Below are 12,545 nucleotides of genomic sequence, written 5' to 3' on the forward strand. Positions count from 1 at the left end.
GAGGTACAAATTTGCATAAATCACTTGTTCCTTAGCAATTTTGAAGCAGTGTATATGTTTCATGTTACATTACTATAAAAAATGGATTTATCTCTACGGGGGTATTTAGCAAATTTATTTATTTATTTAGCGGAAAAGTTCTTCCTCGTTACATTGTTTAAAACATGCACGGTCGTTTGATTTGGAAATAGGCATAGTGATGTGGTGGTTAAATGTTGACTTCTTCCGCACAAAAGCGCAGGTTTAAACTGGCTCCAGTCGGTGAATTTTCAAGATACGAAGAATTGTCAGCGTCCATGTTGTACGATAACGACGCAAAAAAAGATCTTTTGAGTTTTCCTAGAACTTGATTACTCTCCATAAAACCAAATTCCGAGTCCAGTTTCACATCGAAGAGAGCCAAGGTGCCTCCATCTGGTGGGGAAACTGGACGTCAACGTTTTCGTGGTTAATGACTTTTCACCGATGGATGTGCCACATGAAGGAATCCATATCAGCTTTTGCACTAGGTCTACAAATGTAGGAAAACCTATCAGCCCTATTACAAACGGGCCCCGCAGCCCTATTACAAACGGGCAAAAAGCAACAATTTTGTAATGACTATCTCAAACATTCAGCCGCATCTTGGTGTAACCGAATGCTCTACATTTACAAATTGAAAAAGCGTAATCGCAATTTCGCTAGATACCGAAGCGACGTTTTGTAAAAAAGATAAAAAGCTATTTTACACATCTTACAAGTCATTTAATTTAAAACTGATCAAATATTTCAATACAAAAATTTCAAGCAATATCGCAAAAAGATTTTTAACTCTAAGGCTTCAATTACGCATAGTTGAGATATTATGACAGTTTTTTTAAAAAAAACTTTAAACAGACGGAAATTTTCGATTCTTTTCATATAGAAGAAAGTGGAAAACTTCATTTGAACAATTTTTAATGTAAAATTGTTTCACAAAAGGATTAATAACTTCACACTGGTAGTTAAGTATACATTAGATTACAGCATAAAATATTGAACATTGATTTATAACCCGTTTTATCAGTTGCAAAAAATCAAGCAACAGAAATCTAACATAACGGATGCTGAGAAGATATTAGGCCAAATAACTCTGCATAATTTCGCAACTCATTATTGTTGTACAATGGTTTGAGTAAGTGACCTCAACCCAATATTCACCAGTATCAAAGTCAATCAGCGTTTTTCAAACGTGTTATTATTGAATATTTATTCATCACATGGTCTTGGACGGTCATGCATCTACCATTGATCATTTTCATTTCGTCATTTACTTCGTGATTAATACTAATCGTGAGGCACGAAATAAGCGCGACACTTCGGTTTCAAAACGCTTGACACATTTTACATTAAAAACGTGAACACTTTTCACACAGTAGTTCATGGGGTAGCTTTAATCCAAATTTTACAAGGAATGCAGATGATCTGTCAATCATAGTTGCAACGAACTTAAAAATAAATAAATGAATGAAATAAAATAAAATTATAACACTAATAATTATACCAATTCTGTATTAATATAAAAAAAATCATGTATAAAGCATTAAATTTTTAATAAAAAATGCAAAAAACCGATTTCAGAATTTAAAGAGCATTTTTAAAATTATACTTTTCTTAATATTTTGAATTTAAAAAATTATCTTTTTCTCCAAATGACTTCAAAAATAACAAAGTTGCATTTTTATGAAGTATTAACGCTAAAATTATTTGCTCCTGAAAACTAGTCATTTTGTTTTAAGGCATATTAACAAATTTATAATTGAAAAAAAATTCCTGCACACCTTAACCATTTTAATATACATTCTTATTCTTTGAAAGTTAAGGAATAAGTAACTATACCACACGTAAAACCATCTTAAAAAAATAAGTTTTAGTAGTTGAATGATGTCACTGGAAAAATCAAATGCTAGAAAAGAGGCACTTTTTGCGATGAAGTTGTTTCGTTCTGTTCAAAGTACTACCACAAAATACTTTTATTTTAAAAACCTTTAATTTTTAATTAATCATTTAAAACGTCATATTTCTAAAACTAGACGCTTTATCATGTGGCGTCACAAGCGAAGACTGAATCGGAGCGCGGGATTGTCTTTTCTGGCAAGATACTATATCACCTTTTGGTGATTTTTCACTGTGAGTAATTATTAGCGGAACGATAATTGTTGGTTGAATGAAATATTCATTTGACCAAGTTTGGAAACTTTGTTCTGACAACGCTAGCGGCTTGTCTACTAGTAACGTCAGCAGCGAAAATGAAAATAGCGACTGAACGTCGTTTAAGATTAGTTTTTTAAAGAAGAAAATAAGTCAAAATTAAGAAAAATAAGTAACTCAGCGCATGTTTTGGACTATGCTCTTCCGGAAGAAAATATCTATAAAAAATGGGATACAACTGAATTGTTTTTTTTTTTCAAAATAACACTTCATTTGTATTGATCGTCTTTTATCATTTATCATTAGTATCAGATTCTAAACATTTTATTGATTAGATGAAGTACAAAATTTCTTCTAAATCTAGTGGAAGACCCCTGCAAAGAAGGCCGTCACCAATGTGAACCAAATAGTAACTGCGTAGTGGAAGGCGATTCCTTCCGCTGTGCATGCTCACAAGGGTATCAAGCCATTTACGAAGAAGCCATTGAAGCAAAGCGTACTACCTGCATTGGTAAAATTCATTTTTTCAATTTATTTATGAAAAAGCTCTGAATTTTCTACGTGATTGCGTCCAAATCATCCCAGAAATTACAATTGAATATAGCATTCGTTCTCTTGGCATTCCTCTCTTAAAGTATATTAAAACTGCTACGATAGAATAGGTTTTAAAACCTAAATATTATGTAATTTTTATTCTAGTTTTGTTTCCAAATGTTTATTGGCATGTTTAGGTTGCTTTTCCGTTAAATCTTTTGCATTTCAACCGTTTTCAAAACTGCGTTTTAGAACTTGAACAGAACACGGGTACTTTGGAGCACGTTCCTTTTGCTCCTGTAATTTTTAAGAATTTGTAGCCCTGACTATCATGTTTTAGTTTTAGATATCTATTAAAGAGGTCAAAGCAGAGCCAAATGTAAGGTATTGCTGTAACCTCGTGCTTTGTCAACAACTGCTAACGCAGTATGTGCATTGTGCATGTCTCGTCTTTGATATCTCACGTTGTCTTACACTTCACGGTTAATAAGAGGTTGATCTATAAAAACTATCTGTACCTGAAGGTCATCTGTGTTTTGAAATAATAAATTCTACCATTGAACTAAATTTTAAAAAGACATGAGAAGTTTATCATTTACAGGATAACCTTTCAGGAATGTTAATAAGTTTTTTGAAAGTCGTCTTCTCCTCCCTCCCCAAAAAAGACAGATATTTATAACGATAAACATGAAAAAATAAAGAAAAGGATTTTTTTAGGGATAAAAATTAAGACGCTAGTGAGTAAACTCGTTCATGCAAAGCCTTAGGGTGTGTTATGCAGTAAGTTACCACCCCTAAGCCAGAGCTAAGGTAGAACTACATGCAATATACCGACAGCCCGGTTATCCCATACAGAGACTGCAGTTTCGTCCTTTTTTGCACTCATTAGTCTGGAATAGGGGACAACCGAGCTGGTGGCAGATGTCATCTCATTGAAGATGAGAATTCCAAAAACTGGTAGCTAAAATAAATTTACCTCACCAGCGGGAGTCCGCAAAAAAGTATCTTGAACTGAATACAAAAGCAATTCCTTACTAAGCAGCGTAGGTTACCTGATACAATAAACTATATTATAAATTTCTTTTCCCTAGCTCGCTCTTCGTATGCTACTTCATATCTGCTTGAAACTGCTCATGAAATGTCTCGAGACACTGGCTAGGGTGGATAGAGCTTCTGGATTTGGAGGAAGTCATAGAAGTCGCAAATGCCTGAGACTACTGGTTTTTGAAGAAAACGTAGTGGAACGACTATTAACTTTTCGCGGAATTCGGATCAATCAAGATTAATTCAAATTATTATGGAACACTTCCGATTAGGAGGAATGACTTTTATACAAGTGAATAGGGAAGCCAATGTATTAATTTGCTCAATTGTAATAAAAACGTACCAAAACAGCTCCAGACCAATCGCAGTAATAGGAATGCAGATCTACTTTCGATTCTAAGTGAAAGAGGGGTATGTCAGGAACTTCACGCTGTATTTGTCACTCCCAAACCAATTTAATACAAAAGAAAATTTTACACTATATTGATAGTAAAAAAAAAGCCTTGGGTTCCCTGAAGGATCCTCTTCTTTTTCTCCACGCAGCCACAGGATGGGAGTCCACGTCAGCAATATTAAGAAAGCAGAAATCTGGAGCTCTCAAGTTGCTACAGGAAAACAGCAAATTGCTTTCTCTAATCTCACAGTTGAATAGTTCCAGCTTGATCCAGAAAAGGTCATTCAGATTGCAGAAATGTTTCTGAAACATCTTTGTGGTTGGGGAAGACTTAATTCTCAAGACACCAGATGGGGGTGGGGGATACCATACAATCGCAGTAATAATTAAGTAACCAAAACTCGTTCTTTTGAAATTTAAAACTTTGCAACCCTTCCACCCACAAGTGCAGCAACTTTACAGCATTAACCGTGTGTTTATCCTCAAGTACAATAGTGGCTGAAGAAAAACATGAATCCTATTGAATTGGGGATGTGTTACGAAAGAAAGTGGACTGTGCACAATGCTTTCGTCACTTCCGGTTTTTTCGTTTGTCCCCTTCTTATTCTTTACTTAATGTTTTATGACTACAATATAAACCGCAATTATGTGAGACTGTGATCTCAGGGGCCAATGAAAACGCAGATCTTTAATGTTCCAAGTTTTGCATGCGCTGTTTAGGTGAAACACGTGAAAATTCAGTGCCTGTGCACAGTTTCGAAGATGAAGATGATGACGATGTTGAATGATGATGCTTATTTTTCTTCCTAGATTTTTTACTGATATTACTATCTTCTCTTTATATATTTTTACATGTTTTTCAATAAGATATTATATACCAGTTTTTAAAGTACTAAATGTACTAAAGTAATTAAAGTACTAAATATTCTACAATTTTCTTGAAAATTCTTTAAAGGTCACTTTTTTCCCCTTATCATATTCTCACTCCAAAGCTAGAGATAGCAAGATTTCAGAAATGGAATAAAAGCTACTTGGTTATTCAGTAAATGGAATTTATCAATCATTTTGCAGTTAATATTTTAGAAAGAATACCATAACAAAATCTTTATTTCAGAAGCTTGTTTGTTTTGCTGCTTATTACGTAGAAAATAGAAATATTAGCTTTTGGCTATTTTAGCTTTTTTCAACTGTTTGAACTTTTTTATTGATTATTTTAGGGTACATACCGAAACAGTATTACTTTTAGAGCATACAGTTTTTTAGAACTGAAAAATCTTCATTTTTGCCCGAGTTATAAGGAAAAATAAAAGTTCTGGCGGCCATCTTTGATCCGCCATTTTGGATGGAAGCTCACATGGGAACTTAGTGGACTTTTTAGGATTTACTCTACATGCTATGAGGCACTAATTTTGAAAATATTTCTTAATTATAAATTTGTGGTGCAAAAAATCTTAAATTTACTGGGCTAATATAGTAACTCGCTCATTAGGTCTCAAATTAATTTTTATGGTTACTTTTTTTGCAACCTCGATACTTTTTTCGATTGTACTGAACCACTTGAAGAATACACCGTCTCTGCTCTTCGTCTTTAGTAATAGTCTTAGCAAACGTTTCGATAAGGGCCACGCCACCCTTCGCATTGACGTTTACAACTATCAGTTTCTCAGCTAGATCGAAGCCTCGCTGGTAGGTATCTTGAAGTTCCCAATGCTCAGGACCAACTTGCTGGAACTCCCTGTCAATACATAATAGGCTGAAAAACATGTTAGTGTTTTTTGTCGCAAAACTGGACAATGTCTTAGTCATCAATTCCTGAATATCCTCCTTTTGCAATTTTGAGCGCTTTAGTAGTTCATCCGTCTCGTTCATGAAGAGCTTTGACCATCTCTCGCTTTTCTTCCACTGAAACATCCAAGTCAAAGAATGCGAGTGCTACGAGATGCTCGTTGAGATACCATAGATGCAGAACCAGTTTTTCAATAGCCACAGCTGATATTTCTTCGAACATACTCCAATTTTAGTACCAGTATTACTGTATGTCGTATCGAAGCACATATCTGGTAAGAGCTCAGTAAGCTCCCACTTGTCTTACAATTCTCCAACGGCATTTTTCATAGCAATTCCTGTTCCCGATTCTAATTTAGGAACACCCAGCAGCTGATCATCAATGTTTGGTCCTGATACTAAAACTGGCAAGCGATCCTCCCTTGTTTTTCCGGATATATTTCGCATTAGTTTCCCGTCATCAAGGAGGCTGTAGCCACAGATTGGAATTTTTTTTTTAAAGTTGATAGCTAAATTCATTGCGAATAGTTTACCCTTGTCTTCTTAACGGACGAGTGGCTAAGTGTAAAATCATCCACTTTTCGACCCATACTTTCTACTGTAGCAGCCTGAGATGTACAGATGCCTTTGCTATGCAAAAGTTATGACAAGGGAAGATACAATTACACGGCGGGATGGGGAAGAGAGTTATCTCACAGTGAGTTATTATTTTATTGACTGATTGGAGATTGTTTGCCGTGTAGAGACGAAGAAAAAAAAACATTTGAAATCATTCCCCTTTAAATGAAATGTTATTTCAACTTATGGCATCATACGCTATTCTCTATTTGTCCGAATTGCTGCTTTTCAACAGATTTCAATCGTGTTGCGCCACCTCTAAATATTATTCTATTGAACTGAAAATTCGCCTACGCCATCTTTTTTGAATAGTGTAAAAAAAAAAAAAAATCAGGGTAAGACCAGAGACATTTAAAAAAAAATTTTTTTTTCTTGAAGCACCCTAATGTTATCTTAAATGGGAGGGGGTGGGGTCATGACCTTTCCCTCTTGTTTCACTCTTGGTTACGGATGCTTTGGATACTAACTCCAGTCTTAGAGCAGGAATTAAAATAGAACAAGCAAGTCCAATCATTGGCTTAGCGAAAGCTGACCCAAAGACCCCAAGTCATGTGTCTCAACAACGACGAATAGTTGGCTCGTTTTGCATGAAACAAGAGAAAGAAACCTGATTTTTTTTTCTAATGCTTTTCTCTAAAATCTGTCACGTGACTTGGGGTCTTGGCTTCCCGAATGAAAGTCTTCACTCCCTCCATTTTATCTTTTCTCGGTCATTAAATTTCACATGGTAAATTTCGTGTAATACTTCTCGCTGGTATCATGTTTGATAATAATACGTAGGAGAAATTATAGTTATGTACTCTAAAATAACATTGTATTTTTATATTGGAATCTTTCTCCATTTTGCAAGGTAATGGTGTAGTTTGCGTGGAGGACTCTTGCGATATCGCAGACAATTGTAATCCAGATGGTAGCTGCTTATACGATGAAGTAGGAGAAGCGTACTATTGTGCCTGCAATGCTGGCTTCTCCGGAGATGGTTACGTGTGTCTTCCAGAACGACCATTTTCTAGTTGTGACGTCATTAATAACTGTCATCCTGCTGCCCAGTGTGTGTTTGATTCCCAATCACAGAGGTATGATTTAATGTTAGCATTCTGTTTTGTGCATCAAAAAATATAATTTGGTCTATAAAAAGGTCCTGTTGAGTGGTAACTGATTTACCCCTCGATAGTATTAACTTCATTTTTTAACAGCAAAACAGCGTCGATTTTCTTCTTATTTGGTGATATCTCAAAAGATCACCTTTTTGTAAAACAAGGATAAAACTTTTCATTGATTTCTTTTTCATTTTTCTTTTTTTTTCTTTGACATAAAAACAGTTTTTTAAGTTTATCAGAAAACAAATATAATCGATTAAAGCGGAAAAAGGGAGGAATATATTTTGGGCAATTTGTGCACTACGTTGAAACACAAAAAATACGTACCTGCTCAATTCATAAACGGCTGTAACTACAGGTACCTGAAATAAGCCTACTCGTAGGAAGTAAAAATCGTTAAAAAAAATAAATGGATAAATTAATTAATAAAAAATTGATTTGTTACTGAAACTTTCTAAGTTTCGCAATCTTGAATAGCAGCTAGGTAATTACTCTGTACTTCTAAAAGTCATAATTTTTCAAGCATTCTAGTTTACCTTTTAAGATTTTACATCATTCTCAGATTAAACACTATTTCCACTTCATGGATTGTCATAAGCATTTGTATAGGTATTTTTCGTAGCAGTTACTGCGATGCTATACTAATTAAGATGTGAGCTTTCTTGCTCTCGGTGACCATATTTTTGGAAAAAGAAAAGACGATAATAAGTTTTGAATAAAAAATTACTTTCTTAATAATGTGTGATTTCCGTTAATAGAAACTACAGATCAAATTGGAGTATTTTCTTAAAACTTTGATTTGTCAAGAAATAGAAATTTTTGCAATGGTTTTGAGTGTATTTATTCTTGGACGGTTTTATGATGAAAAAATGTCATGGTCGAACTTTACTTTAGCTGTAATGCAGTGCTGGACCGTCAATTTTTCCGAGCAGATGAATATCGAGAACCTGTTCCCTTGATCTATCTTTCTTCAAGTTTTTATATCGAGTTTCAAAGACAAAAACCCTCAGAAATAAGGTGCAATTGTCCTCCCCCCACCCAAGAAAATGCCAACCGTAGTAAGGGCCCCGAGCTTTCTCCTCCTTATATCCGTCACTGCTACTATAATGGTGAGGGGGAAATAAATAACGTATTTTTTTCTGTTAAACTTTGAAAGATAGTATTAAAAAAAAATCTTTGAAGGTCTTAACAGAATTTCAAATTTTTATGTCAAAATAGTAATAATAATAATTATTATTATTATAAAGAAATTTTCAATGAATTTTACCATAAAAAACAATTTTTGTGTGACGATTTGAGCATTGGTCCTTTAACCAAATTAAAATGAGTCATGCGACTAATCTAACCTTCAACCAAGCATTTATACTAAGGCTACTATATAGTCTTATATAGTAGCTCTAATGAAGACGTTTGAGATTTCCTTACGTCAGGCCGTGGTCGGAGTGAGATCACTAAGCAATCTTCTTGATTGCTGAGAGAGAAAAAAAAAAGCTGTCCTCTTTCCACATTGTATACGTCAAAACGAGTGTGAACAACGTGCATTGCAATGCATAACAAAGCGATGACTTGACGACTGATCTGTTTCCTTTCGTCCCAGGTATCAATGTCGGTGTAACGCTGGCTACAGAGGCGATGGTCAGACTTGCACTCGAGCCGATGATGTGGGTTGCGATCGTGTCAACATATGCTCTCCCCATGCATTGTGTACCAGAGATGAATTTGTGGGGAGATACGTCTGCCGTTGTAATGAGGTAAGGTATGTTTTAATAAGTTTTTATCTGACTTTTAAAATAGATTGACAGATTTTCTGATCTTTTATTATTGATGTAAATAAAATCTTCTCTTACCACTGGGCAAGACGACCGGCAATTGCTCGGATATTGAGATAGTTTGACAGAATCGGCATTAAAATTTTATTGTTCGTTCTTGTTACAATGTTTTGCAACATTTTTCCTGAAAAAAAAATCCCATTGCTATAACCAATTAATATATGCAGCCAGTTTAATGACATTTGAAGCAGTGAGAAGCAAAGGAATGTAAGTGGCAAAATTAAAAATTTGGAGATAACCAGTACAAATAGTAGGGGAGCCTCTCCTCTGTCTTGAGACATGACTTAGAATTAGTAGCCCTGGTAGGTGCTGCTGTATAGCATGATTTATAAAAAACATTTAATGGAGCCTACCTAGAATGCTATCTTTAAACGCATTTTACTCAAAACTTGAAAATGTCCACTTACATCCCTTTGCGTTTCATTGCCTGATTTGGTCCTTTCAAGTCAAATAGAACTTAAGTTAATTTTTAAATTCAGATTGTTTTGTTTTTGATTGCATCTGATTTTTATTTTCGATCATCCATTTTATTCCAGGGGTATGAAGGGGACGGCCAGACGTGCACACCTGTTGACGAATGCAGTACAGCTGACAACTGTGACCCCAACGCACAGTGCCTGTACGACTCAGGCAGCCAGAGGTATCGTTGTCAGTGCTTGGCTGGGTTCAGAGGCACCGGAAGAATTGGTGGATGCAGTCCAGATCTTGATGCTTCATGTAATGTACGCAACACTTGCCACGAACAGGCTGTTTGTGCTTATGATTCGGTAGATTTGCGATACCGGTGTCAGTGTAACCCGGGATACAACGGCGATGGTTACAGGTGCGAAAAGGCTGAGATTCCCTGCAACGTCATAAACAGTTGTCATGTGAGAGCTGAATGTGTTTATGATTCAGGTTCTAGAGGATACAGGTAATTGATATTCATAACTAAAATGATATAGTTGCTTCTTCTTTTAATGAGGTCACTGCCATATGTTCATAAACACTGGAAAATCCTTAACATGTATGAAAAGTTGCAAAAAAGAAACGTAATTTTTATCTTGTTTGCCATTTACAACTTTCTCAAAAATTTCATCGTCCACCCGATTCAGACCTAGCTTATATACTAGGTGATCCGCAAGTAGTTGACCAAAAAAACAAGAATAAGCAAGTTACATATTCTGTATCTGATTGCTAAAACGAATTTCTAGCATTCCATGAAATGCTCCATTTTATTTATAGAACTTACTAAAGTTGTGTACGTGCGTGTGGGGGGGGGGGACGTGATCCCCAACCCATCTATGGATCCGCTCCTGGAACTGACCTGATGACATGACAATTAACCTTAGTTGTGGAAGTGTTCTGGATGCTCCCAGAGATGAAGCTTACTTCTTTTCACTTAGCTACGCGTCAGGATTGTCTTTTCTAACACCTGTTTTAAATCGTTGTCTATAGAACGCACTTTTGGCCTCTCTGGCCCCAAATGACGAAATGGATGATCTCCATCTATTCCATTCCCTTGGACGCATGCGGCACCAATCAGAAAGAGCATACTGGCAAGCAAGGGAACTTATGAACAAATACTGTACTTTTAATTTGTTTGTTCTTTAGTTGATTTTAATACTTGTATTTATTTGCAGGGTTCCCTTGAACTACGGGGTCTTGAAAACCCATATCGAGTTAACAGTAGGAATAAGGTCAGGTCCTCTAAATGTGAAAAAATCAGTTTCTCATCAAAATTTATGCGCACCAGTTTCAATTTGTTTTTTCTACACCAGGTGGGGCAATGAATAAACAATTCGGCTACAAGTGAATCGGAATGGCAAAACCTATTTCTTACCCTTCTGGCAACGCAAAAAAAAATTTAAATTTTGTATCACGTGATATAGTCCAGTCAATGAGTGCTCAAAACAAAGGTGTAGCGTGTCGGATCGTTAAAAAAGTAGATCCGCGGATACGGTACGGATCCGGATCCGGATCATTAGTGTCAAGATCCGCGGATATGGATACGAATCTCATTTTTTTTTACCCAATTAAAACATCCAAGCGTAAAATTTGTTACGGAAGGTATTCCCGTCAGGATAATGGCAGTTTCTTCAAAAAATGTCGACCTGCAGCAAAAATATAATCAACACTATGATTTACTCTTTAAAGAAATCTCCGTTAAAATTGAGGCGGAGTTGGAAGGAATGGGCCAGCGCTGCATTAATGCTTAGATGGAATGTGAAAAATTATTTCTAGCTTACTCGGTAGATGTAGGATACAGGAGCAAGAGTGTAAAGCTGCTACTGGACAGACTAGAAATAATTTTTCGCATTTTATTTTCAGTATAAATGCAGCGCTGACCCATTCCACTGAACTTACTCCGACCGACGAAATACAGAGCCGGGAACACCTTTACAAACAGTAAATAGAGATTTAGTCTCACCTTTTTTTAAAGGATGCCGAGAAAAAGAAAAATGAAGAATAACAGAAACCCCAAATCAATAACAAAAACTGATATTAAATTAAAAATTAAAAAAACAAAACGTCCAAAAGAGCCGACCTTAGATTAAGATGAATTTTGCGGGTCAGAACACACATTGTTAACAAATATGAACTGACAGCAGGTAAAAATTTTTAAATCATTGAGCTTTTTCTCCCTATCTTCCGACTGTGAAATCGCTACTAATCACGCGTATAAAGGCTTAGAATTGCATTTCAAATTTACTTAACAAGAATATAGCTCCTACTGTATATAAGTTGGAAGTTTCAAATAAATATCAAACGCAGAAAACTTCGTTCTTTCAATTAGGGCCAACATTTTTAACGTACGGGTAAATTTTTACCACCATAATCGTGGAAAACGTTAAGTCGTTTTTTAATTAATATCTCCGGTAATTAAAGTTCTACAAAAAACGAGGCTAAGCTAAGAATACTTCTGATCAAGTCACCTTTTGAATTAAAAATGAATCATCAAAATCGGTTCATTTGTTTAGGAGCTACGATGCCACAAAAAGACACACTGATACAGACTTTTAAAACATATTTCACCTTCCTTTTTGCAACGAGGGGGGGGGGGAAATACGAATTGGCATCTAAAATGATACC

At 35.5% G+C, this 12,545-nt stretch overlaps 1 protein-coding gene across 1 annotated transcript in view; it reads left to right on the plus strand.

Moving 5' to 3' along the window:
• Window positions 1-12,545, plus strand: part of LOC129230148 (nidogen-2-like) — a 42,796-nt gene that overhangs the window by 29,781 nt on the left and 470 nt on the right. Inside the window, exons 9-12 of the mRNA XM_054864550.1 lie at window positions 2,534-2,680; window positions 7,395-7,620; window positions 9,242-9,395; window positions 10,010-10,386. Coding sequence (XP_054720525.1) covers window positions 2,534-2,680; window positions 7,395-7,620; window positions 9,242-9,395; window positions 10,010-10,386 — 904 coding nt within the window. The remainder of the gene's footprint in view (window positions 1-2,533; window positions 2,681-7,394; window positions 7,621-9,241; window positions 9,396-10,009; window positions 10,387-12,545) is intronic.

The sequence above is a fragment of the Uloborus diversus genome, chromosome 9, assembly GCF_026930045.1.
Source record: "Uloborus diversus isolate 005 chromosome 9, Udiv.v.3.1, whole genome shotgun sequence".
Taxonomy (NCBI): domain Eukaryota; kingdom Metazoa; phylum Arthropoda; class Arachnida; order Araneae; family Uloboridae; genus Uloborus; species Uloborus diversus.